Consider the following 27,190-nt stretch of genomic DNA (forward strand, 5'->3'; position numbering starts at 1 on the left):
CACCTTTTACCACTCCTTTTTTCTCCTAGATTATAATTGTGTGTTTGTGTGTGTGTGTGTGCACGCGCGTGTGTGTGTGTGCGTTGAGCCCTTTTTAAACTTCTTCCTAGGTTAAGTATAAGTAGCGTGATGAAGAATTCTTCAGTACAGACTCAATGTTTGATTCAATGTAAAAGAATCAAAGTAATTTATTTAGATTATTATACAGATTGAACTTTAAAAGATTTCTCTTAACCTAACCTACGCTAAACTAAGGCCTAAAACCACTAACCACATCTCCCTATCCCCAGGAGATGTTTTATCTAAGAGATCAAATCCTTCTCTTTCCCTTCTGTCTTCAAATTCCCTATCTTAACTCACTCTAGCTCCCCCTCCCATCAGCATTCTCACTCAACAATCACATGGCCCCAGCCACTCATACCGTCCCATACATTCTCACCCACCCACCAGACAACCTCCAATGTATGGAGAAGCTATAAACCTATAACACTGTGTTTAAACAATAAAACCATGGGGCGGTTCCACTACACTGACACTCAACTTAGACTGGCATATGGTGACACAATATCTCTAGGCAAAGCCCCACAAATATTTTTAATGAAAGTTCTTGTGTTGCTTTTTAATGAGCAGAAAGTAACCAACTTCTGTACAGTTTTTAAAGCATATTTACTGTCAGCATTGGAATTCACTTTGTCCAATATAACTCCTGAAACTGTTTTTGTCATTCTGATTAATAGCAAGCCAATTTGCCATTACAGCTTCGTCACTTGGGAAATGATGAGGTTCACATTGTCTGGTCGGAACACACCAGAAATTATCGCAAGGGCATTATACCAACAGATTTTGGAGATGTTTTAATTATTATTTACCCAATGAAGAATCATATGTTTTTCATAGAGATCATGAAGAAACCAGAGGTATGTTTTTGATCATTTTGTTAAGTATAATATAGCCAGTGTTTATATGAATGTAGTAAAATATTGATTCTTATGCCTAAGCAGAACTCTGTTAATAAAAAAAAAGTCTGAAGATCTTTTTCCCTAAATCGAATGGGAATATCTGATGTCAAATATTCTGCCACTTGTCTTTATTAGAAGAAATTAATATGATTAAGTACTTAACAAATGCATAACTTGCACTACTTAGGGTTCCAAGAAATGACACTGAACGTTTTTTAAATTGATAGCTGAATGTATACATGAAAATGTGTGTGAGAGAAAGCAATTATTTCTTAAATGTGCAAACTTTATGGAATTTACCATGCAGAAAAGAATTATGAAACTAGAGTTCAAACCAATTAGAATAAAACAATTTAGAATTTACTTATTTTAATGTATATCTTACATTTCTCCATCAAGATAGACACAAAGTGGCATACAAAAATAAAAAAACATCAAATCATAGTGTTAATTACGAGTAATAAAATACAAAAGCAGAACTGCAAAATACAAAAACAGAAAAAAATACTTTTTTCACTTGATATTAATTCTCATTCATACATTCATATGATCTCACTCCATTATTTATACTAATATTTTTACTGTGATTTTTTGGTTGCATGGTTTTTCCCCCCAATAGCATGAAACCCTTCCCATTGTTTTTAGACACCATTTAGATACTATGAAAAGTAGGCCAAAGCTGAAGCACTAATGGCCTATAGCTTTTCAATTTTCACTTCAGCAGTAGCTTAAGAAATCAGGGATCTCAGTCAAAAGATCCAAGACACCCACATGATTCCTGGAGGACACATATTTAGCTACAACAAAAGTAGAGATTGCAAAAGTCTACTCAGACTCCTGATTATCTTCACTTACCTACACATTTTTTTAAAGTTTAAAATGTTTATAAAGTTTTTGTATCTCCAACTCTTTTAGCAAGAGAGATATGTTTCGATTCAGCAATGGCAGCTGCTGCAAATGGATTCCCTTTTCAGTGAGGTCCTTTATACACAAAGGGGTGCTGGATTGTGACCACACAACCAGCATCAAATAGTCAGTGTTGTCACCTCTGACAATAGCCATTACCCCTTTAGGTGTTTATGTTTGGAGAGAGTGCATTCAGGTTTTTCCTCCCTGCTGAGCAGTTGACTCTGTGAAACCTGACAGCACAGATTATCTTTTGGGGAAGTGCATGAGTAGTGTGTGTTTGTGTGTGTTTATTACACACACACACACATCTCTCCAGTTAGACTGCTGCAATGTGTTATATGTGGGGCTGCCTTTGAGGATTATTCAGAAACTGCAGCTAGTTCAGAATATGGTTGCTAGACTGCTTATTGCGACTGGGTGTTATGAGGCTATTATGTTGATGCTTTGCCAATTGCACTGGCTCCTAGTCTGCCGACAGACCCAATTGAAAGTGCTGGTCTTGAACTTTAAAGCCTTTTCTAGCTAGGGGCCAAGTACCTGAAGGATCACCTGTCCCCACATGTGCTTTCTTGTGCTTTGAAGTCATCATCAGAAGCCTTTCTCTGTCTTCTCCCACCATGTGAGCACTTATCTTTGAAACACTCCCAAGAGAGGCTCATCTGACACTCACTCCCCGTCAAAATGGTTTATCTGTTTCACTCTGATTATTTTGTTATTTTTATGCCTTTAAAAAATATTTGCTGTGTTTAGCTTACTTTTATTTATTAATTACTTATATTATTCTCAGTATTGTATTGCAAATTGCCCTGATAATGTGCTTGAAAGGCAGGGTATAAATCTCATAAATAAACAAGGAAGCAAGCAAGTACACTCTTCTGTCCCAGATGGTGGTCTCAGCTGGATGGGGTTCTAGCCCAGGGGGTGGGGGATGCTAGACACAAATCTGAGTTCTGGCAAGGGAAACAAAGTGAAATCAAGCAAGTCCAGGTTCACATAAGGCACAGTTAAGCAAATCAGGTAGCACCTGAATAGCTCCATGAAAAGATCAGGTTGGAGTCATAGAAATAAATCTAGACTGAGCCTTGAATAGAGCTGCAGCTCCATCTGGATGACTAGCTCTGCCTCTAGTGAGTGAAGCCTCTCCAGTTAAAGGGGACTTGCCTGCTTCAGTAGTTGTTGATTCTGACTGAGGATTGATTATACTTCTGGGCTGGAGTCCTCAGATGGCAATACAATCTCCTCAGGCCAGACTGGTGCTAGTAAAATGGGTTCCTCTTTCACTGGAGCTTCTGGGGCATTGGGGACATCAAGGGCCAGTTCTGGGGCAAATCTCTCTCCCACTCTGGTACTTCCTCTGAATTCACAGCTTTGTCCCCCAAAGATCTGGAGTCAGACCCTAAAGTAATCACACACAGACACACAGACACACACACACACACACACAGCTTAGCAAGTTTTACAAAGCAAATCAACAATTAAAATGTCTTTAAAATATAAAAACAAGGAAGCAAAACATAAAAACAAGGAAGCAATAAATACATAAAAAGAAACTGAACTAAACAGAAAGAAAATAGCACAAGCTGCACCCTTAAAGCATCTAACCCTCAAATGTATGGTGAAATAAAAATGGGTTCACCAGCAATTAAAAAAACAAAAATAAAAGGGGCAGGCTAACTTAACTTGGAAAGGTATTTCAGAGTTTCAGGACCACGCTTTAAAAAAGCCAGGTATGATACACCTACTTTCCAAAGCTTATTTAGTTAGGATAGTAATAGTCTTTAGCCATGCATCCAGTAATGCATGCTTATGTTTCATGGGAAACTATTGGACATACATATACATACCAAATGGAGGGTAATTGCTGTAGCCTCAAATTCAGTAGTCATCATTGTCACTTTTGGATGAATGTCCTTTCATTGTACCTTCCCTTACTTGTCCTGTAGTGCTTTCAGTCATTCCCCACAGCATAAAAGGTGATGTGATACACCCAGATGAGTTGGTTTTCCACCTGTTCAGCAGTTGTAGCTTTTGCACAGTTTACATAGATTTTCAGTATGTATTTATCAAAGTCGCCCTATGGCACTGTTCAGTATGGGCAAAAGGTACAGCTGCCTAATATGCTTTAAAATGATGGTAGGCAGGCAAATCCCAATCAGACTTCCTGGGACAGCTCTTGCTGTTAACCCTGAGGCATTGTGGCACCATAGAAAAAGAAAGTGTGATACAGATTCAGGAGCAGGTGATGTATAGATGACTAAAGGGCAAATGCACTCAGAATGAAAAGAGCCAAAACTGCACCAGAGTGAAGTGTAGATGTACAGCTTAGTATGATTTATGATTTGTTGAAGTATATTTTCAAAATTCAACTTCAGTTTTTTTAGTGTCTGTTTTGCCACCCCAGTAGTGAAACCTTTTTCTCAAAAAGAAAATGCTGCACTTACATCACAACCTTAGATCAGTTTACTGACATTGAAGCATTTGCTTGATTGACTTAGAAAACATCCTATTTGTCAACTAGAGTTTCTTACATGGGATTAACATATAAAAGTACAATAAACTCAGCAATACAAAACAATAAAACACAGGGCCGATAAAATGCCACTTTTAAACTCATTAAAAGTGATAAATTTGTTAGAGACTTTCAAGGCCCCAGTTTTTGACCACAGCCCTTTGTGCTCATTGAAAAGCCCCTCCTGAAGTTTGGGGAACCATTTAAAGGAGTCTTTGATGTCTGCAATGAGCAGCAGCCAAAAAAGGACGAGGAAAGCACACCTCTTTGTGTGTGTGCAGAAATGTTATGTCTGCACACTGAGCACTTAAGATCCAAACCGTAGACTTAAGGAGAAACATAAGAGGTAGGCTTATAGTCAATCCCCATTGACTTCAAGGAGAACTGAGTTATACCCTTAAACTTGCTGACATGTTTAAAAGCTAATATGAGAATATGTTGCCATCCTCACAGTAATTGTTATCTAATTTGTTTTTTCATATATATATATATATATATGCATGCATGCATGCTCCGCCTGACAGATTATTTCCCATGTAAATAATGACCTTCACAGAGAGAGGAGCTCAATATAGTTAAAATTTCACTCAGGGTTGCCTCATGTGCATGCAGACTTAGTGGTGGAAATCTAACTATGGATCTTTGGGATTCCACTGCATCTTTGGCATTTTGTATAACAGGGCTGTAGAACCTAAGGTCCAGAGGCCAAGTCCATCACTCCAGGGTTCCCCAGATGGCCATGACCCCTTCCCCTGGCCCCATCCTCTTTCCCCCAACCACCAATCATTTGGTGGTTTCCCAGCTTTTATGCAGTTTTTTCCCCCATTCTAAAAAGCTTCCTAAGGCTTAGTTACTGTATTAAGAGCTTTAAGCTAAAACATTCTGGTATTTTTTTGTTTTTGGCCCCATCCACCACTGGAATGTGGCCCTCGAAGAACTTCTTCAAAAGCGAATTTGGCCCTCAGCCTGAAAGAGGTTCTGCACCCCTATTGTAGAAGATAGATTGGTACAGTGGGGCTTATGCTAGAAAATTCTGAATGCTCAGCAGCTCCTGCTTGGATCCACTGAGATTCTATATGGATTCTACTTTGTTTTGGGTTTCAGCTATTTAGATGAGACTTCATATTCAGCTTCATTCACTAAAGTTCCCACATAATTGTTATATAAATATTTCCACATGTTTTACAGATGCTTTATTACACCTACCTAACAATACAGATTTCTTACTGCTTCTGTTCAGTATCTTCAATAATATATTTTCCTTGTTTTTTATAACTAGCCAGAGTCTAAGGGCAATACCTTATTCAGCACTAGCGCCTATGTAAATTACATTGTGCTAAAGTAAGTGACGGGTTTTCCAGGAACTATTCTACTTAACAGTTATATGAGTTTTATTCTTCACTCTCATTATATTTGGAGTTTCTTAAATGTTGAATTTAAATGCAAAATCTGTAAATGCTTGTATATTATCTAGTAATTTCTTAACAATAAAGTAGCTACTGCATACAGAAAACAACTGATTTAAAAGGCCTTGTCAAAGAAGAAATTCTTCACATGGTGACAAAAAGAAAAGGGTGGGGGGTGAACCAGGCAAGCTTTCCTAGAGAGGGAACTCAAAGACACAGTGCATACTTGAAGTACAGTATAATGGTCAATTAATTGCTCCCTTAAATGCTAAATTAGATTTTTCTCTCTAAACACTTTAAAGTTGTTGTTATTGTTGTTGCTCATTCAGTGTATACCCTGCATTTCGTTCAAAAGTATTCTCTGTGCAGCTACTACGCTCAGTGTATAAACATCCCTGCAAAATGTGTGACAGAAGGAGGAAGACATGTTTGTTTGTTTGTTTAACTGATGCATTGTGTGCTAAAGATGCCATGCTGCGAAAGAAAAATACCAAATTGGAAAACTAGTGTTGGTCTTCTATTTAAAATATAACTATTTCAATGTGATAAAATTAATCTAGACATTTCCAGGGCAAATGTGGCTAACCCTTTGTTCACCAGCTACTGACCCTAGAATGAATGAAAGAGGCTTGGAGAGAGAAGTGACTGTTTGGCTGCAGTCCCTGGTATTTAAATCGTGTTCTCTAATCAAATGAAAAAGCTGTCGCTTCTCTGTCAGGTTTCAGGATCCATGGTAACATTTGGCTTCTTATATACATAATGTTAGCCTTTTTGTTTGCATCTAAGTAGAGACACCTGGAGCAATGTTAACATTAACCGATTTAGTATTAATAGCTTCATTATATAAGAATCTCTGATCCGATAGTTGTTACTTTTGTTATATTGCTACAGCTTTTATTGTGTTCATTTTTTATCCTCCTGCTTGGCAACCAGGCAATGATTTGCAAACTTTTTTGTCCTGATTAATTAACCAATATAATTATTGGGAACTGTGGTGCAGTCTTTTGTTAAACAAAGCCTCTGAGAAAAAACAATAGTAAGTCTGTTAGTATGAATGCATTCCACGCATCACAGATGTATTAAGATATTCTAAACAATGAGACGAAAAGCTGCCTTCAAAAGCGGACAAAGAATGCCATGCAGACTCTACACGCTGTGCATACCGCCAGGGACACACTGAGAGTTCCCTGGGACACAGATGCCTCGTTAGATTGCAGCTAGTCATCAGAGATTAATTCTTAGCCATGTGGTACAATAATTTACTCATTCACCAGCTTTTTAAACTATATTGCTTACTAAGGAAGATAAGTCTTTGTATTCAAATTTGACTGTATTTTAATTGAGTACAGTGGCACTGATTATTTTTGTTCAATAAATAAAATAGAGTAGAAGTGAAAATCTGGGGAATATGAATTGTTTCAAGACGATGTGAAAATTTTTGAAGACTTATGGGACACTTCCATTCCTTCTCAATATATTTACCAGACTAGCATTTTGCTAAGCTTGGTATGTTTAATAAGACCACCTAGTTTTCAAAAAACAATCCCATTTTGAACACATAAAAACACACTAATTTTAAGATCATGAAACAGATATTCTCTATCTGGAAGCAGGAAGATCCTAGAGAGGGAGAAGTCTACCGTGGCATTCAGTCACAATCGTATTTATTATATTGGGCTTCCAGTCAAGATTATATTTATTATATTCAGGTTTATAGCCTACCCCAACCACAAAACTCTCTGAAGTTATTTTATGTACCATTATGTCAAGGTAAGGAGCTAAAAATCATGGCAATTCATTTTAAGAGAATATTGAAGTGGTTCATCTCATTGTGCATATCCAGGTAGAAACACTAAAGAGGCTAAACCTATTGATCTAGAAATTACCAGTGTATAAATGCCAGAACACTCTCATAAATATTCATACACCCAGCCTGATCCTATGTGCATGTACTGTACTATAACAGAACACAGAATAAAGATGTTAGTAACATTGGTCTTATGTTGCCATGTAGCCCAGATTGCTTGTATTTTGGGTATTCTACCCAATGCCCATTTGGGCTATTCACTGGTTTCTAGATTTCTAGGAAGAAATATAAGGCAAAAATATTCTTCCCAGTCATTTAGTGAAAAACAAGTTTGCTCCTGCCTTCTGTGGTTCTAGCCAATGAAGGAACATCAACAGGCCTTGAGTTTAAAAAGTTGGTAAATAGCTGGCTTGAGTATGATTGTAAAAGGTGGGGTATAAGTGAATAAGTAATAATGTTATATTTTTATAACATTATAAAAATGTTTAAAAGCCACCTTCTACATTTTCTTTGTAGAAATGTGGGGTACAAATCAATCAAATAAATAATCTTACCAAAGGAGAAAATATAGGCACATCAGATCAAAAAACACAAATACATGGGTCATAAAATGCAGTATACTTTGATGCAGGAATACCAAAGCAACTATCATCATGTGATGGAGAGAATGAATTATTAGAAGGCACCCAAAACTTATGGGTGGAGAATTACAGTGCAATCCTACATATGCCCACTCAGATGTTCCGTTGAGTTCAATGGGGCTTGCTTCCAGGTAAATGGGTATAGGATTGCAGCCTAAATTATTAAGAGATGCCCCAAATTTCCATTTCATTTTATAAGGCAACAAACAGGTGTACAGATTCTTGAATTTCATTTCTAAAATGCAACAAACAACCATTTTTATATATTTCTCTACCTGTATTTCATTGCGACTCCTCAACAAAATAAGTCTGATTATTTATGTATTAAACTTGTATCCCACCTTTCCACCAAAGGCGGCTAACAATAATAAAACAGTGACTTAAACAACACTTACTTAAAAATAAGATAAAGACATATTAATGAAAAACACAATTAAAAACAACAATAAAAGAAATATATAGCATGCAAACAAACCCCCTTCAGCAGCAGTCCAGCTTACCTGCCAAAGGCCTGCCTGAATAAAAATGTCTTTGCCTGTCAGGGAAGAATAACAGAGAGGGAGCCAACCAAGCCTTCCTCAGCAGTGAATTCCAGTCCTATGAACAGTCCTATTCCAATCCTATGGAAGTTGGGGAAATTATTTACAGTTATTTATTTACAGTTATATGCTCACAATAAGTAACTGTAAATAAATAACTATAAATTATTTCCCCAACTTCTGGTAGTAAACAACTAAGTTTTCCGGGGAAAACACACCCAAATAAAAAAAAACAGTTATGAAGGCAGAAAGCCAGCAGGGGGGCGGGGGCTATCCAGTGTATTGTATTGAGTGCCACATGTACGACTATCTACCTGCTGGACAAAAGTTGTGGGTGTGTGCTCTCAGGGAACAAGTTCGTTCTCTTGAGGCCAAGGTTGCTGACCTGGAGAAGCTAAGAGAGGCAGAGAGGTTGGTGGATTCAGGGACCTTCAAGGACCTATTAGCTGTCACTCCCAGGGTGACAGCTCCTCTGCTGTCATGGAGAATACGGGTCTTGGGGAAGGAGGGTGTCATTCTGAGGAAGAGGGAAATGATCCCTTGGGAGGGACCCATTCCTCAGAAGACAAACAAATATCCTCTTGCACTGAGGATGTGCCTCTGAGGGAAGGGGGACTTGTGGTAGTGGGAGATTTGATCATTAGACAAATAGACAGCTGGGTTTGTGATGGGTGTATAGACAGCATGGTGAATTGCCTGCCTGGTGCGAAGGTTGCGGATATCACATGCCACCTAGATAGCCTAGTAGATAATGCGGGGGTGGAGTCGGTGGTCGTGGTCCATGTTGGTACCAATGATGTGGGGAAATGTAATCGTGAGGTCCGGGAAGCCAAATTTAGGTTGGTAGGTAGGAGGTTGAAATCCAGGACCACCAAGGTGGCTTTCTCGGAAATGCTGCCTGTTCCACACGCAGGGCCAGCTAAACAGGCGAAGATGAGGAGTCTCAATGCGTGATGGTGGTGCAGGGAGGAGCGGTTCAGATTTGTTAGGCACTAGGGAACGTTTTGGGACAAGCTGGGCCTGTACAAGAGGGATGGGTTCCACTTAAACCAAAGTGGAACCAGACTGCTAGTGCTAACCATAAAAAGGGTGACAGAGTGGCTTTTAAACTAAATCTTGGGGGAAAGCTGACAGGAGATGGGAAGTATCCGGTTTGGGTTAAATAATTCCAAATGGATGAAGATGAAAATGTTTTTGATTGACCAAATGTAGAAGGGGAGGAAATAGGCCAGGAGTACCTGGTAGAACATAATTGCCAATCAAAGGGGCCAACGTCCCATAGCAAAATATGTACACGTCAGAGGCATCTGGGGACAGATACCGTGCATAGGTGTTTTTATGCAAATGCTTGAAGTTTCTGAGCCAGAATGGGAGAGTTGGAGTGCTTGATTTTAAAAGAAAACCTGGTGGCGCGGAGAGAACCAATGGGATACGGTCATCTCTGGATATAATTCTATCAGAAGGACAGGGAAGGGCGTACTGGGGAGGTGTTGCCCTATACATTGAAGAGGGCATAGTGTCGAGCGGACTAGAACAACTAAAAGGGGTAGGTTCTTCCACAGAAGCACTGTGGGTGACAATAGCAGGCTCCAAAACTAATTTACTGCTAGCAATGTGCTATTGTCCCCCAGAACAGAATGCTCAGAGCGACCTTGAGATGGAAAACGACATCAGGGAGGCCTCCAAACAAGGAAGAGTTCTAATAATGGATGACTTCAATTATGCCCACATTGATTGGATAAATGCATGTTCCAGTCATGACAAAGAGGTTAAATTTATCGATGCCCTAAACTATTGTGCCGTAGAACCGACCGAAGGGGAGGCGACCTTGGATTTAATCCTCAGTGGTGTCGCCCAGCACCTAGTATGAGATGTAAATGTTGTTGAACCAATTGGAAACAGTGATCACAGTGCTATCAGATTTAATATATATTTAAGTGGAAAATTGCCCAAGAAGTCTAACATAGTCACATTTGACTTCAAAAGAGGAAATTTCTCTAAAATGAGGGAACTGGTGAAAAGGAAATTAAAAGGGGGAGTCAAGAGGATTAAATCCCTTCAGAATGCTTGGAGATTACGCAAAACCACAATAATAGAAGCCCAGCTAAAATGTATACCACTGGTTAGGAAAGGTAGCACCATGTCCAAGAGGTCGCCGGCACGGTTAACAAGCAGTATTATATATCAGAAGCAGAAAACCAGCTAGGGAGGCAGTTGGTCCATTGGATGACAATGGAGTTAAAGGAGTACTGAAGGAGGACAAGGAGATGGCAGAGAAGCTGAATGAATTCTTTTCATCTGTCTTCACTGCAGAAGATATAGGACAGATACCTGTGTCTGAACTGATGTTTTCAGGAAGGGAGTCTGAGGAACTGAGGCAAATAATGGTGGCAAAAGATGAAGTTCTCAACCTTATTGATAAATTGAAAACAAATAAATCATTGGGCCCAGATGGTTTCCATCCTAGAATTCTTCTCAAAGAACTCAAATATGAAATTGCTGATCTTCTAACCAAAATATGCAACATGAACCTAAGATCACCCTCTATATCAGAGGACTGGAAGATGGCTAATGTAACACCAGTTTTCAAAAAGGGACCCGGGGGGAACCAGAAAATTACAGGCCGGTTAGCTTAACATATGTTCTAGGTAAATTGGTTGGAGGCATTATTAAAGATAAAATTAGTAAACATATTTAAGGACAAGCCCTGCTGAAAAAGAATCAACACAGCTTCTGCAAAGGTAAGTCTTGTCCCACTAACCTCTTTAAGTTCTTTGAGAGTGTCAATAAACATGTAGACAGGGGTGATCTGGTAGGTGTTGTTTACTTGGACTTCCAAAAGGCTTTTGACAAAGTCCTTCACCAAAGACTCCTGAGCAAACTTAGCAGTCATGGAATAAGAGGACAGGTCCTCTTATGGATCAGTAAGTGGTTAAAGAACAGAAAGCAGAGAGTTGGAATGAATGGTAAATTATCACAGTGGAGGAAAGTAAATAGTGGGGTACTGCAGGGATCTGTACTAGGACCAATGTTTTTCAACCTGTACATAAATTACCTGGAATTAGGGGTGAGCAGTGAAGTGGCCAAGTTTGCGGATGACACCAAATTAATTAGAGTGGTTAAAACAAAAAGGGATAGTGAAGAACTCCAGATGGAACTCTTCAAACTGGAAGAATGGGCATCTAAATGGCAAATGTTCAATGCAAGCAAGTGTAAAGTGATGCACATTGGGGCAAAACATCCCAGTTTCAAGTATGGCCTGGTGGGATCTGAGCTAGCAGTTCAGTTGGGGTTGTGGTGGACAGCTCAATGAAGAAACTGGAAACAAAGCCCTATGAGGAGAGACTGAAAGAACTGGGCATGTTTAGCCTTGAGAAGAGAAGACTGAGATAGATATGATAGCACTCTTCAAGTACTTCAAAGGTTATCAAAGAGACGAAGGCCAGGATCTCTTCTCAATCATCCCAGAGTGCAGGACACAGAATAATGGGCTGCAGTTACAGGAAGCCAGATTCTGGCTGAACATCAGGAATAACTTCCTGACTGTTAGAGCAATACAACAATGGAACCAATTACCTAGGGAGGTGCTGGGCTCTCCCACACTGGAGGCATTCAAGATGAGGCTGGACAGCCATCTGTCAGGGATGCTTTGACTTGGATTCCTGCAATGAGCAGGAGGTTGGACTCAATGATCTTATAGGCCCCTTCCAACCCTACTATTCTATGATTCTATGAAGATGTTAACCCAGTGTGTGGCCACTGTAAAAAAGGCAAACTCCATGTTAGGCATAATTAGAAAAGGAATTGAGAATAAAACTGTCAGTATCATACTGCCCCTATACAAATCTATGGTGCAACCACACTTGGAATACCGTGTACAGTTCTGGTCACCACACCTAAAAAAGGATATTGTAAAGCTGGAAGAAGTGCAGAAAAGGGCAACTAAAATGATCAAGATGTGGAGCATCTTCCCTATGACAGAAGATTACAACTGCTGGGATTGTTTAGCTTGGAAAAAAGGAGGGTAAGGAGAGATATGATAGAGGTCTACAAAACTATGCATGGTGCGGAGAATGTGGATAGGGAGACATTTTTCTCCCTCTCTCAAAATACTAGTCCCCTAGGTCATCCCAGGAAGCTGATTGGTGGGAGCTTCATGACAGATAAAAGGACGTACTTCACTGCGACACGATGTAGTGATGGCTACCAATTTGGATGGCTCCCTTTAAAAGGGGGGTTGACAAATTCCTAGAGGAAAAAGCTATCAATGGCTACTAGTCTTGATGGTTATGTGCTACCTCCAGTACCAAAGGCAGTAAGCCTATGTACACCAGTTGCTGGGGAACATGGGTGGGAGGAGGATGTTGCGCTCATACTCTGCTTGTGGGTTCCCAGTTGACAACTGGTTGGCCACTGTGTAAACAGAATGCTGGACTAGATGGACCCTTGATCTGATGGCTCTTTCTTATGTTCTTATGACACTTACCTGAACATAAGCCCTGCTTGCTTCTGAGTAAATGTGTATAGGATTGCATTGCCAGCAACATTTTAGAAATGTTCTATATTCTCAAGTGTTTTAAGCTTCTGGTTTATATAAGTATAGTACACATCTGAGCCCAGACAGATCTACTTGGCTGTTAACAATAATGTATACACATTTTACTAATACACTTGACACATTTGCTGCTGAGAATTCAATGTAGCACCAGTGTCTCCCACAACAATTGCACCTAGTATTCCCTTTTGCCTTTCTTCCATGATATATACCGATATAATAATATATTTATTTAATTAATTGCTTATTTATTGGCAGGTACCATTTTTTGGTCCTTTGTTTGATGGAGCAATTGTGACTGCAAAACTGCTGCCAAATTTTATACGGGCCACGTGCATCAATGCCAGCAGAGCTGTGAAGTCCCTTATAACTCTCTATCAGAGTTTGTATCCTTTTCAGATAGTTCTCTGATTGCTTTCTGGTTCAGAATTTCTAATTACATCTCTTTTGAGGTAAGTTTTCAACAAGAATATTTGGCTTTGTGGGACTTTGTACTGAAAAACAGCTTTAGCAAAAGCAGCATTTTTATGTTTATTCGTGTTTAACTTTAAACTGATCCATTTGATGTGTAAAGTGCAAAGGATTAATTGAGGGATGTCTAACTCTCAAACAACCCCTGCTGCCTGGGTTCACATGATATGACAAGGTACGGCAAGCCAGGCACCCACGGGTGCCATGCAAAGATGGCACCTGTGGGCACCCGACATGACAGCCCCTGCAGGTAAATTAACGCACAGTGGCCTGTTGTGTAGTGCAATGCAGGTCAGTATGAATCTGGAAGTTCCCTCTCCAGACATTGGGATAACTTAGTCTAGAATTTTCTTTAATTCTTATGTCCTCAATATTCCATAGGCCCTAGAAGCTCACAGGGCTATTTGGAGATGTGGGTTAAACATACTTTTAATTTACAATGTTGTATACTTCTTACCTAGTGTACCTAACACTTTAGATCACAGATTACTAAGAGCCATTGTTATGGCTGAAATGGGAGTTATAATCTGCATTAGTGGTTGTGTCAAACCAGGGGTTGGTGGTTATTCAAACTTAGTTAATGTAGCGTGATCTTATGCTTTATCCTGTTGCACTTTCCATGAAGACAAAAGCCCTTCTTTGGCTTGCTGTTTTCTGTTTGTTGCTCACATACTCCTCTGTCACCTTACTATCTAAAATCAATTATTCTGGAAAGAAATTGTATCTTGATGGAAATTGTACACTGAATAGGATTGCTGCATGTCAGACCTGCAGAATGTGTGAGCTACTGTAGGCCTGGTTTTGTGCTAACATGATATGAATTCAGAAGATGAACATGTCATTTGATACTTTAACTTGCTTTGATTCAGTTACACCATTTTCTCCTTCACTTTGTGGTGTAATGTTTGTAAATATTTGTGTGCCTTTGAGGGATTTAGGAAAATTTATCACTGTGTTACATAAAGAATGAAGGGCAGATGTGTTTAATGAATTTGTCAGTATATATAGCATGGAATAAAAAGGTATGTGGCTATTCTTTTTGTATGGAGCAGGTGTACCAGTTATTGATGTATACTGAGTGTGTTCCCAGTATCGGCACTTACAGTTGACAAAATATATCGGGACTGTACATTAATCTGTCTCACCTGGCAGCAAGATCTTGCTTTGCTAGTGTGAATTAAAATTTCAAATTGAACTCACATTTGAAAGACACCTCAGACATGGATTTATTGTATGGTGTTTATCCAAGACATTTGCCTAACCCAATCCCCAGACTGTTTGGAATGCTTCAATCACAGACTAGACCTTAAGTTATGCATTGTGTGAATATGTACTTCCTTTTCTGTGTTGTACATTTACTGCAAATGAAATTATTTTGGGACCCTGAATTCTGTTATGGAAGGAGTAAAAATCTTTCTCCACTGTGCCCATAATTCTAAAACCTCTGACACATCATCCCTCATACATTTTATTTTCTAAAACTTTCCTTACAAGAAAGCTGCTCCACCTTTCTGGAGATTAAAGTGTTACCTTGTCTCAAGCAGAATTGTACAGTTCCTCAGTTTCTCTTAGCACATGAAAAGTATACACAGACTCTCATTGCATCTTTGGTGTGCTACATCAGGGGTGGGCAACTTGTGGCCCTCCAGATGTTGTTGGACTGCAACTTCCATCCCTCACACTGGATATGCTGACAAGGACTGATGGGAGTTGCATTCCAGCAACATCTGGAGAGCCGCAGGTTGCCCACTGCTATGCTACAAGAAGTCTTACTGACTTCTTAGGAACAGTTTGAACACTCTACAGAAAATAATAAATATTTTTGCTAATACTGCTGTTTATGCTTATTTAAAGCAGGAGCAGTTGGGCTCAGAAAAAGAAATAAGAGTTGATGATGGAGTTTTGAGCACTTCACTTTGGGGGGCACTGGCTGCCACTGGCTGCACTTGGATATCATGATAAACTATAGTTTAATGATATGTGAACATGCTTAGCCTTCTCCTCAGCTTGTATGTTCGCCCCTCCCCTTTCTTCCTCACTCATGGCCAGGAGAAAGGGTTTGGAAGCTTCCATTTTTTACTAGCCACAGCTTGACATATCATGTGAACCTAGCGAACTGTGGTTAATCTTTGCTATGTTTAATTTCAGACAAGCCAACTTCAAACTGTGGTTTACAAAGCTGGCTTACTTAAACCAACCATAGTTAAGATCAGTCACAGTTCCTGGTCTGTATGACACAACAAGCTTCCACTCCTGAACTCCTCCTCCTGGCTGTGCAGGAGCAAGCCAGCCAGCCCGGGGAGTGGGGGTGGGGGAGCTAGGCTTGTTCATGTCTTGTTAAACAATAGCTGAACATGACATCTGAACACAGCCCCTGGGCTTGAAACATGATTCAAATTATTTCCCTCAGTCGAATGGCAATAACTCCTTCCCCTATGTAAGGAGGACAAACTGGATTTTATCAGAGGGAAGTCAATGAGATGATACAACTCTTGTAACCTTGCAGCAACACTAATATATATAAGAACTGCTAAAATTCAGGCAAGTGTTTCAGCATGCTTACGTGCTTTTGTTCCGTAATTGTTAATGTGTATATTTTGAGCTGAAAACTAATAAATAATAATAATAAATTTAAATAAAGGCCTTTAAAATATTTCTTAAAATATTAAAGGCCTTTATTTTAGCAATACTAGTTAACAGGTAGGAGCGGCAACAAAATGTTAGTGTATCCTCCCTCCTAAAAGGGAGTGATCCTGTTGAGGGTTCCAGCCAACCATTCCATTCACACAGAGAATTCTACCCTCCCCCACCTGTTTTTCTTTTCCAGCTGGCGCTCTACATCCTGTGGCTACTGAATATGCTGTTTGTTTGTTTGTTTGTTTGTTTGTTTTGACCACTTACGGTTTTTTTCCCCATATGTTTCTGTCTTTCTGCAAACTTCGGGTTTCCCTCAAGCATACAGATACTTCCCTCGTATTTCTCAGTGGGGCATTTTAGCTACAGTCCTGTCAGCATTTACCACCCGAGTTCTCTATTAGAAGGAGAACTCTATTTGAAAGCATTACAAAGAATAAAGGGGAACTATGGGGGATTTCCTCTCCCTAGCACTGCCACCAACTATGAGAAAACTTCTCCTTCACTGGGCAGTCCCACCTATAGAGTTTCTTACTTATAGCAAATGCTTATATTTCTGGACCTAAGGAACTCTCTGCCATTATAACTCAAGAGTTCCACAAGCTGACCCTTTTTCACTGTCACCAGTTCTTTTAAAATACATTAAAACCTCCCACTAGTTGGTATAAGAGGCTTAGACGTGAGATGGGGACCAACTCTAGAGACAAGCTGAACTGTTGAACATGTGATTTATTAAAGAGATATTTTGTACATAAGGGATTACCAACTGCTCTTTTCCACCTAGCTAGAATCCTCAGCCAATCAGAATTGAATTTGCCTGATCAGGGCCCCATCTAACAATATTCAAAGTGATGGTTTTTCTCTCCCACTTCAGAATATCACTAAGCAACTACTACACAGGGTTTTGACCGTAACAAAACAGAGCCTCAGGTCTACTGAGTTACATTGTAGCCTCATAGAAGCCACACATAGCAAACATTACACAACAACAGTTATATACAGGCATTGCTTCACAGGAACCACTAACAGCAGTAATTGAAATCACTCTTAAATATTGTATTGCTAATTATATGAGAGAATATTTCACTGGCCATCTTGTTTTTCTCCACAATTTCCAATTCTGCGATATATAGAATAAATAGATGTGCCTAAAACACCTATGTGTGCCAAGATCCATATTGATTGAGAGATTTTGAAATATGAAAGGTATGATACATTGTTGGGCAACCTTTAAAAATGTAAATAATACCTAAGCATCACTTTTGAAAAAAATATTGATACGTTTATGAAATCTTGTCATACTGATGAAACTTAAATGATCACGTTTCCCCATGCAATGTATTTAATATGGCATCTATTTTTTCCTGTCATAAATATCAGTTCTATTTTTGTCAAGGGGGAGAGGGTATGATTTGCCATATATGGTTTCCAGTCAGTCAATTGTAGCGAGAAACTACTATCCATTTTGGAAATACAGTGAGTCAAAATTGTTCAGCACAGCCACACCAATCTCTGTAGTGTCCTGATGAACATTACAGAAGATCTAGTCGGTGGTGTAAAGGAGTACTGACCTTCATTTTGAAGTGCAATTTCCCTGCTGGAGTAGATCAATAGCTGAGCTGTCTGTCACTTCTGCTTGTCTTCCGTCCTCACAGCAAGAACATTCTCCAGGCAGCAATCAATAGCTGTAATCTGTTCCAGCCTGTAATGACATGTGAGGCTTTTAGGGAGGCATTAACATTGAATTTTTCTATGTGTGTGCTGTAGATTTGCAAAGAATAACTACATTTTATAGGTTCGTTGAAAGCCTTAGTATAGGCAGGTAATTATATGTTGTCTAAGTTACCTGCGCATGTTTAGGTGCTGTTCTATTTCAGACTTTGGAATCTCATGTGGCCCATGGACTTCAAGCTTAAAACATACACTTTATATTTTGCTTCTCCACCTTTACATGAACTTAACTGTGAATTTTTGTATCACTTGTTATGGTGTTGAGCCTCCCACAAGATTCAGTGCTCCTTTCATTTTTAGAGATTCTAAATTTTGGAATTTATGAAGGAAGACTTTTAACCACCCAGGTAGGTCCAACTGTATTAGTATAATCTTGTAAGTATTGCTCTATTAGTATAAACCTTGTATTCCAGGGGAATAACATTAGCTGTGTACAACTAATATCTCTTTATTTTCTTAAAACGTCTTCTCAAAATAATCACTGGCTGTGTGTCACTAAGCTAATGCCCTCATATTAAGTCTTGTAGCTATAATCACTAGTAGTCAGAGGTTTCCCAAGTTTTGAGTCTGTACTTGAGTGTTTTTTTGACATACTGAATCCAACTCTGTCTTTACCTAAGCAATACTTTTTACATTAACCCTTATACCAAGAGTGGCAACCAAGAGTGCAGACATTAATTATTTAATAGCATAAGCTTGCCCTTTGAGCCCTCACTGTTTAACCAATTTTGGTGAAATTTTGAAGGCAGCCGATATTAGGCCTAACATTTATCCAGAAGCTTTTTAGAAGCCTAAGTTGAAAACTTACAAAATGGCAATCAACTGGAGTTTATTTTGGGCAACAGCACAAAATCTGTACAAAATACATTATGTTATGAAACCAAATTGTTATTCATAGAGCATTAACTAATACATTTATTATTATTAATTTATTTGTTACATTTATATCCTGCCTTTTCCTCCAAGGAGTTGTTCATGATCCTCCTCTACACTTTATCCTCACAACTATCCTGTTAGGTGGGCTAGACTGAGAATCAATGACTGGCCCAAAGTCACCCAATGAGCTGCATGGCTGTATAGGTACATGAACCCGGGTTATCCCAGTCTCTAACCACCAGACCACACTACATAGTTTGGTATATAAACCAGCCTTCTGTGACATCGATGCTGAGAACATGGAAATATAAAATCCAAAATGGATAAAATTTATTTATTTGGAACATTTATAACCTGCTTTTCAGCTGGAAAAGCTCCCAGAACAGTTTATATACCAATAAAGCAAGACAGTCTCTCTCCTCAGGTTTTCAATAAAAAATGACATGGCACAAAATATTGTGGTCAGAACAATTAAAGGTTTACAATTACCAAAGTAGTTCCTGATATTACCTTAGAACCTTTACGACTTCCAGTTGTTTTTTTATATCTGCTCTCTATATTGGCATCTTAAGTATTTCTATTGAAGATATAAGAGAAGCAAAATAATAGGATTCAATGCCCATTTTACAGAATTCAAACAGCTGTTTATTTCCCTGAAGTTTTGATAGAATCTAAACCAGCAAAAGGAAAAGCTAGAGATATATTATGGGTGTACAAAAATGAATGCAAACAAATGGAAACTACACTTCAAGGGAAGTCTGTTTCCCACCTCCTAGCTGAGCAGAGCAGAGCAAAGGAAGCTGCTCCAGCTGGTCTAGGGGCAATGCAAGCAAGCTCCCAGAGAACAAGTGATCAGAGCGAGCAAACAGGGAAAGAAAACAGGAGTTGGCCAGGGGAGGTCAAGGGGGAGGCCCCTAACATTTTTTAAAATTTCTTTTTCTTCCATACACACTTCCATACCAGTGGGACTCTGTTTTTAACCTCCAGTGAACAGAGGACAAAGCACAGGCTATCCCAGTACAATCAGAAAGCTAGAAACAAAAAGGGAATAGAGACTATGGAAGGAAAAGACTCTCCAGTGGTGGTGACCTGCAAGGTCTGTGCAATTTTTTTTTTCTTGCCTGAGATCAACTTGGCCTACACTTCATAGAATCATAGAATAGAATCTACTCAGCACTGGTTAGGCCTCATCTGGAGTACTGTCTCCAGTTCTGGGCACAACACTTTAAGAAGGGTGCAGACAAACTGGAGAGGGTTCAGAGGAGGGCAACAAAGATGATCAGGGGACTGGAAACAAAGCCCTATGAAGAGAGACCGAAAGAACTGAGCATGTTTAGCCTTGAGAAGAGAAGACTGAGGGGAGATATGATAGCGCTCTTCAAGTACTTGAAAGGTTGTCACAGAGAGGAAGGCCAGGATCTCTTCTCGATCATCCCAGAGTGAAGGACACGGAATAATGGGCTCAAGTTACAGGAAGCCAGATTCTGGCTGAACATCAGGAAAAATGTCCTGACTGTTAGAGCAATACAGCAATGGAACCAATTACCTAGGGAGGGGGTAGGCTCTTCCACACTGGAGGCGTTCAAGACGAGGCTGGACAGCTATCTGTCAGGGATGCTCTGACTTGGATTCCTGCATTGAGCAGGGGGTTGGACTCAATGGCCTTGTAGGCCCCTTCCAACCCTACTATTCTATGATCTATGATTCTAAGAGCGACAGCAAGCTGAGGCAGAAGAGGAAAATGCTGAGGTGAGGAAAAATGCAGTAGAGGATACTCCTTGGAAAAGGGTGACAGTTAAGAGCAGAAGAACTAGAAGCCACTCTACACCAGTGGAAGCAATGGAACTATGGAACGGTTTCCAGGTACATGAGGACGAGACTGGAGTACAGCCTGCAGAGGAAGAATTACAGGGGAACCTGCATGAGAACAAGCAAGAGGCTGAAGGTCAGTCAAGCAGAGGCGATGGAACCAAGGCCTACAACAAGAAGAAGAGAAGAGGAGTAGCAGTGGGAGACTCCTTGCTGCGTGGGATCGAAACCCAAGTATGTTGTGAAGACCCGTGGACTCACCAGGTATGCTGTCTCCCAGGAGGATGAATTCGAGATGTGACTGAAGGGTTGCCTACACTCATAAAGCCCACTGACAGGTATCCCTTTCTTCTCATCCATGTTGGAACAAATGATACCACCAAGCGGAGCTATGAAGAAATCACATCAGACTTGGGAGGGAAACTCAAGAACTTTGGGGCCCAGATAGTTTTCTCATCCATCCTTCCAGTAGTTAGAAGAGGGATAGAAAGGGAAAGAAAAATACTTTGGGTGAATCACTGGCTACGAAGGTGGTGCCGATGCGAGATTTGGATTCTGGGACCACGGGCTATACTTCCTGGAAGATGGACTGTTGGCAAGGGATGAGTTGCACCTCACAAAGGCTGGGAAGAATGTGTTTAGCCACAGCATGAAGAACTTCATCAGGAGGGCTTTAAACTGAATCCTGTGGGGAAGGGTGATATAAAGTTGGGGGTAACAATGGACGAAGGCTCATGCACCGCAACAGAGAGAACAGCTCTAATAGTGCCTGATAATAGTCTTCACATGTAGGAAGAAAGCCAGACTATAAAGCACATAGTCTTTGATGTCTATATACTAATGTCCAGGGTATGGGAAACAAACAGAATGAACTTGAAGTCTTAATACAGGAGGGAAATTATGACTTGATAGGTGTAACTGAAACTTGGTGGAATGACTCCCATGAATGGAATACAGCAATTGAAGGATATAACTTGTTCAAAAAGAAGGGGAGGAACAGAAAGGGAGGTGGAGTTGCACTATGTGTTAAAAATACATATCTCTGCACAGAAATACAGAAGAATGAGCTTGGTAGCCCCATCGAGAGCATCTGAGTTAAAATACATGGAGCAAAGAATAAAAGGAACCTAGTGGTTGGAGTCTACTACCGGCCACCCACTCAAGGAGAAGATGAGGATGAAACTTCTGAAAAGCAAATAGCCAGTGCTTCAAGGAAGCATGATTTGGTAGTAATGGGGGACTTCAGTTTCCCCGATATTAGTTGGGAGACAAATTCTGCAAAACATGGCCCCTCCAAGAAATTCGTGACTTGTGTGGTGGATAATTTCCTCCTGCAGAAAGTGGAGGAAGAAACTAGAGGATTGGCTATCCTTGACTTGATCCTAACCAACAGAGATGACTTAGTGGATAAAGTAGCAGTTACGGGAACTCTGGGGAAAAGTGACCATGTTATACTTGAGTTCTTGGTTCTAAAGGAAGCAAAAGCTGAGTGTAGCCAAATGTGTACCCTGGATTTTAGGAAAGGCAATTTTAATAAACTCAGAACAATTATAAGTAAGGTCCCATGGCAAGCAACTCTAATGAGAAAAGGAGTCCAAGATGGGTGGGAGTTTTTAAAAAAGGAAATTCTCAAGGCACATTCTCAAGGAATTACAAACAATTCCAACAAGAAAAAAAGGTGGAAGACAAGAGAAGAAGCCGATTTGGCTTCACAAAAAGCTTGGAGATGACCTGAAAACAAAAAAGGACACATATAGGAAGTGGAAAGAAGGCCAAGCAACAAAGGAAGAGTACAGGCAGGTAGCACAGAATTGCAAGGATGACGTCAGGAAGGCTAAAGCTGAGAATGAGCTGAGGTTAGCGAGGGATGCTAAAAGCAGCAAAAAGGCTTTTTTCACATACATGCATAGTAAAAGACAGAGGAAAGAAATGGTGGTTCAACTATTAAATAAGGATGGCAACATGGTAACAGATGACAAGGAAAAGGCAGAGGTGCTCAATTCCTACTTTGGCTCAGTCTTCTCCCAAAAGAGGGTCTATGACCCCTTGGCAAAGACGAAGTACAGGCTGAAGGGGCTGGATTGTAGCTTGAGATCAATAGGCATATGGTCAAGGAACAATTACTTTGAATGAGTTCAAATCTCCATGCCTACAGTAATAAAGGAACTGGCAGAAGAACTCTCAGAACCACTGTCTATTATCTTTGAGCAATCATGGAGGATGGGTGAAGTACCAGATGACTGGAGGAGGGCTAATGTTGTCCCTATCTTCAAAAAGGGCAAAAAGGAGGAACCTGGGAACTACAGATCAGTCAGTCTGACATCAGTCCCTGGGAAAATTCTGGAGCAGATGATAAAGCAATCCATCTGTAAGCACCTTGAAAACAATGCAGTGATGACTCAAAGCCAACCTGGATTTGTCAAGAACAAATCCTGCCAGACGAATCTGATCTCATTTTTTGATCAGGTAACCTCCCTTGCGGACTGTGGGAATGCTGTGGAAATAATATTCCTCAACTTCAGCAAAGCTTTCAACAACGTGCCCCATGATATCCTGATAAGCAAACTAGCTCAAAGTGGGCTAGATGAAACAACTGCTAGATGAAACATGCTTATCAGATTTGCAGATGAAACAACATTGGGCAGGATAGCTAATACCTTGGAAGACAGAAACAGAAATCAAAGTGATCTTGATAGACTGGAGCGCTGGGCAGAAAACAACAGAATGAAATTTAATAGGGACAAATGCCAAGTTCTGCAAGTTTCTAGGAAAAAGAAACCAAATGCACAGTTACAAGATGGGAAATACTTGGCTCAACAATACTACAAGCGAGAAGGATCTTGGAATTGCTGTAGATCACAAGCTGAATACGAGCCAACAGTGTGCTGTGGCTGCAAAAAAGGCAAATGCTATTTTGGGCTGCATTCATAGAAGTATAGCTTCCAGATCACGTGAAGTACTAGGTCCCCTCTACTCAGCACGGGTTAGGCCTCATCTGGAGTACTGTGTCCAGTTCTGGACACCACACTTTAAGAAGCATCAGACAAGCTGGAGAGGGTTCAGAGGAGGGCAACAAAGATGATCAGGGGATTGGAAACAAAGCCCTATGAGGAGAGACTGAAAGAACTGGGCGTGTTTAGCCTTGAGAAGAGTGAGGGGAGACATGATAGCGCTCTTCAAGTACTTGAAAGGTTGTCACAGAGAGGAAGGCCAGGATCTCTTCTCATTTATCCCAGAGTGCAGGACACGGAATAATCGGCTCCAGTTCCAGGAAGCCAGATTCCTTCTGAACATCAGGAAAAACTTTCTGACTGTTAGAGAAATATGACAATGGAACCAAATACCTAGGGTGGGCTCTCCCACACTGGAGGCATTCAAGATGAAGCTGGACACCCACTTGTCAGGTATGCTCTGACTTGGATTCCTGCATTGAGCAGGGAGTTGGATTCGATGGTCTTATAGGCCCCTTCCAACTCTACTATTCTATGATTCTATGAAAGTCTTTAAATTACTGTATCTCAACCATTTCTTAGCCAACATTTTAGTTTAGTTCTTATTATGGAGACTCTCTGTTTAAGATTTCATGAAGGTGAGACACACTTGATATTATTATTCGAATATTCAGGTATTATCATGTGCTTACACAATTTTGGTAGAGAACTCAGAATTCCACATCTTTGGAAAAGAATGCTGGTAACCAATGCTGGTATCTCCTCTTCTCATAGCTCCTTTACACAGTCTCCCCCAAGACTCTTCAGTAGAGCACCCCAGATCCTTTAAGTCACTCCCTGTCTTAGACTCAAGAGGAGGTGAAGTTCAGCAGGAAAAATCAGGATCCCAGGGCTAACACATCTCAGGGGTTCGTAGCTTCTCTGTCTCAGGGCCATAAGGGCAAAAAACCTCTAAAGGATAGATCCTGAGCCACTTAGGGTGGAGGACCTGTCAGGGAAGGAAGGCACTTCCAAGCCCATGAAAGATGGGCTTCGTAAGATAGCATACTCAGCAGCACTCATGGCAGCTTCTTCTCTGGATGTGATCCAACTGGAGTCACAGGCTATTACCATAAATGCCATGGCCAGTAAGAACACATGGCTTAGGCTGGCAGGCTATGCTTGCTCACTTGCAACAGATCTAGTCCTTATAAAAACCAAGGACAACAAGAAGGAAGTCCTTCTGGTATCCCTTCTTCTATTTCAAATCCAGATCTTCAGGAGAATTTATGTCCAAGTGGTCCTGCTTTAAGGAGATTGGCTGCAGATCCAACCCATCTGCTTTCAGCTCTACTTAATCCTCCAGCCTCAGCAAGGGCCCAAAGAAATCTCCCTCCTGACACCAGCATTCTATGCCAGTAAATAGGGAGACTCCTCAGCTATGCAGCAATCTGGGCCAGGATCACCTGAGATGCCTGGGTTCAGGACACATCCTCTCTGGGTTATGTCCCAGAGTTCGCCAGATGGGCTAGGGACAAGTTCATTGTCTAACCAAAATCCAAAAACACATTAAACATCAAGCTATGTTGGAAGAGATCCAACATGTTACAGAGATCTGGACAATAGATCCTGTTCCCTGGGACCAGAGGTGCTTTCATTATTTTCTTAGTGATCCAAAATAATGACAAGATAAGGGCCATCCTGAACTTGAAATGGCTCAAGAAGTTTCTCTTGTACAGACATTTCAAGATGGAGACTCCCCAGTCCATCATGACAACCATCTCAGAGCAGGACTTCTTAGCATCTCCGGAACTTTTGGAAGCATACCTCAACATTATAATCAGACCCAGCCACAGGAAGTATCTGAGGTTCTTCTTCATGGTCTCTGTGCATCACAGATATGGGCTCTGCACCTGCACAGAGCCTCGCTGGGAACATTCTCTAGCTGAGAAAAATATTTTTGGTGGGAACCCTCCCCAACCATCTACTGCATATATGCAGCAGGTTCCCACCTGTTCCCTCACTTCTCTTCCTGCCACCTTGCTGTACGGATGCCTCATTAGGACTTCTCTATTGTTATAGCCACTGAGGTAGTTAGGAGCTCTTCTTTCTTCCTTTGCTCTTTCTTGTTTTCTTCTTTATATTAAAAAAAAAGTTAGCTAGTTACTTCTCTTTTTGTTTTTCGCACTCTTTGATTGTCGTTTGGCGACACATGGCTGTGAAGGCCCCCTTTCATAAATGCATCCAGTGAGGCAGTAAACTACCCCCCACTGATGGACATTCACTTTGTTTGTTTTGCCTGGGGGAACCTCATGTTGTAGAGACCTGCAGACATTGTATGAGCTTTACAAGCAAACTAAGTGCCACCGTTCAGACTGCTTAAAAGCGATCTTGTGGAAGAAAGCCTTGGAAGCCGTTGATTCAGCAAAGCCTTCTACTTCTCAAATGGCGGAGAAAGTTCAATCCCCATCTGTGGATCGGGCCAAGACTCCAACTCTAACCATGGGTCGTACTGATCCTCCCACCCCAGCAGATCTTTGACAATCTCCACAGCAAAAAAAGCTATCTAAGAAAGCGAAGGCGCCAAGGGCTTCCAAGGGGTTGACTGAGATTCCTAAGAAAAAGAGAAAGAAGGATCGCAGTTCTGGTCTTTCTCCTACTCAGTCTGCTGATCAGCACCCACTGCTGATCCCACCACCTCCTCCATTATTGGACTCTCTGATACAGAGAGTTCCTTCGATTCCGTCGTTAGTACTGAGAGCCTCCTCAGTACCGTTACCTGAACCATTACATGCAGCATCGACATCCGAAGGAGAGATCAGGAAAGTGTCGCCACCGATAGCTTTGCATGACTCCCCTCAAGCACAGTTGCTTCCTCCACCGGTACTGAGAGAGCGTCTATATAGAGATACTTCACCAGATTCATTCCGCCCTGGGAGATCTGGCAGCCACACCATGATCGCTTTGAAAGTGATCTGGGCTATAGGTCCCATTCACCTATGCATGATTGGGACAGATATGGTGACTGGTCTTTTCTGCCTACAGCGCACTGTCAATAGTTTGACTTCTCTGAGGGGGCCGTCGACTTCATTTGCCTCTCGTCCACTTCCACCTACACCTACCTCAGTGCAGAAGGAGACAAACAAAGATTGGGATCGAGCAGAAGCAATGTCCCCCCAATCCATTGAAGATTATTTGTCAGATTCAACATCTGTATCCTCAGTACCTCCTTCAGTCTCTTCCCCAGATGATGTGGTGGGTACAAGACAGGGAGTTTCCCCTTCTGAGGATCTTTGCAACTTTACTGAACAAATACTACAGATGGCACAGTCCTTCGGCATCGAAACCCAACAACAAACTGAAAAGTTACAGGACCCAGTCTTTGATGTTGTCTACACAGAGGCTTCAGCTCTG

General features: G+C 40.7%; 1 protein-coding gene across 12 annotated transcripts in view; it reads left to right on the plus strand.

Annotated features, from left to right (window-relative positions):
- RALGAPA2 (Ral GTPase activating protein catalytic subunit alpha 2) overlaps positions 1–27,190 on the plus strand; it is a 280,593-nt gene that overhangs the window by 187,790 nt on the left and 65,613 nt on the right. For all 12 annotated transcript variants that reach the window (XM_084850724.1, XM_084850733.1, XM_084850725.1 and 9 more), the window contains 2 exons: positions 759–917; positions 13,584–13,711. In XM_084850724.1, coding sequence (XP_084706850.1) covers positions 759–917; positions 13,584–13,711 — 287 coding nt within the window. The remainder of the gene's footprint in view (positions 1–758; positions 918–13,583; positions 13,712–27,190) is intronic.

Source organism: Heloderma suspectum, chromosome 4, assembly GCF_057233095.1.
Source record: "Heloderma suspectum isolate Gila_16-S chromosome 4, 16-S_ref, whole genome shotgun sequence".
NCBI classification, from domain to species: Eukaryota; Metazoa; Chordata; class Lepidosauria; order Squamata; family Helodermatidae; genus Heloderma; species Heloderma suspectum.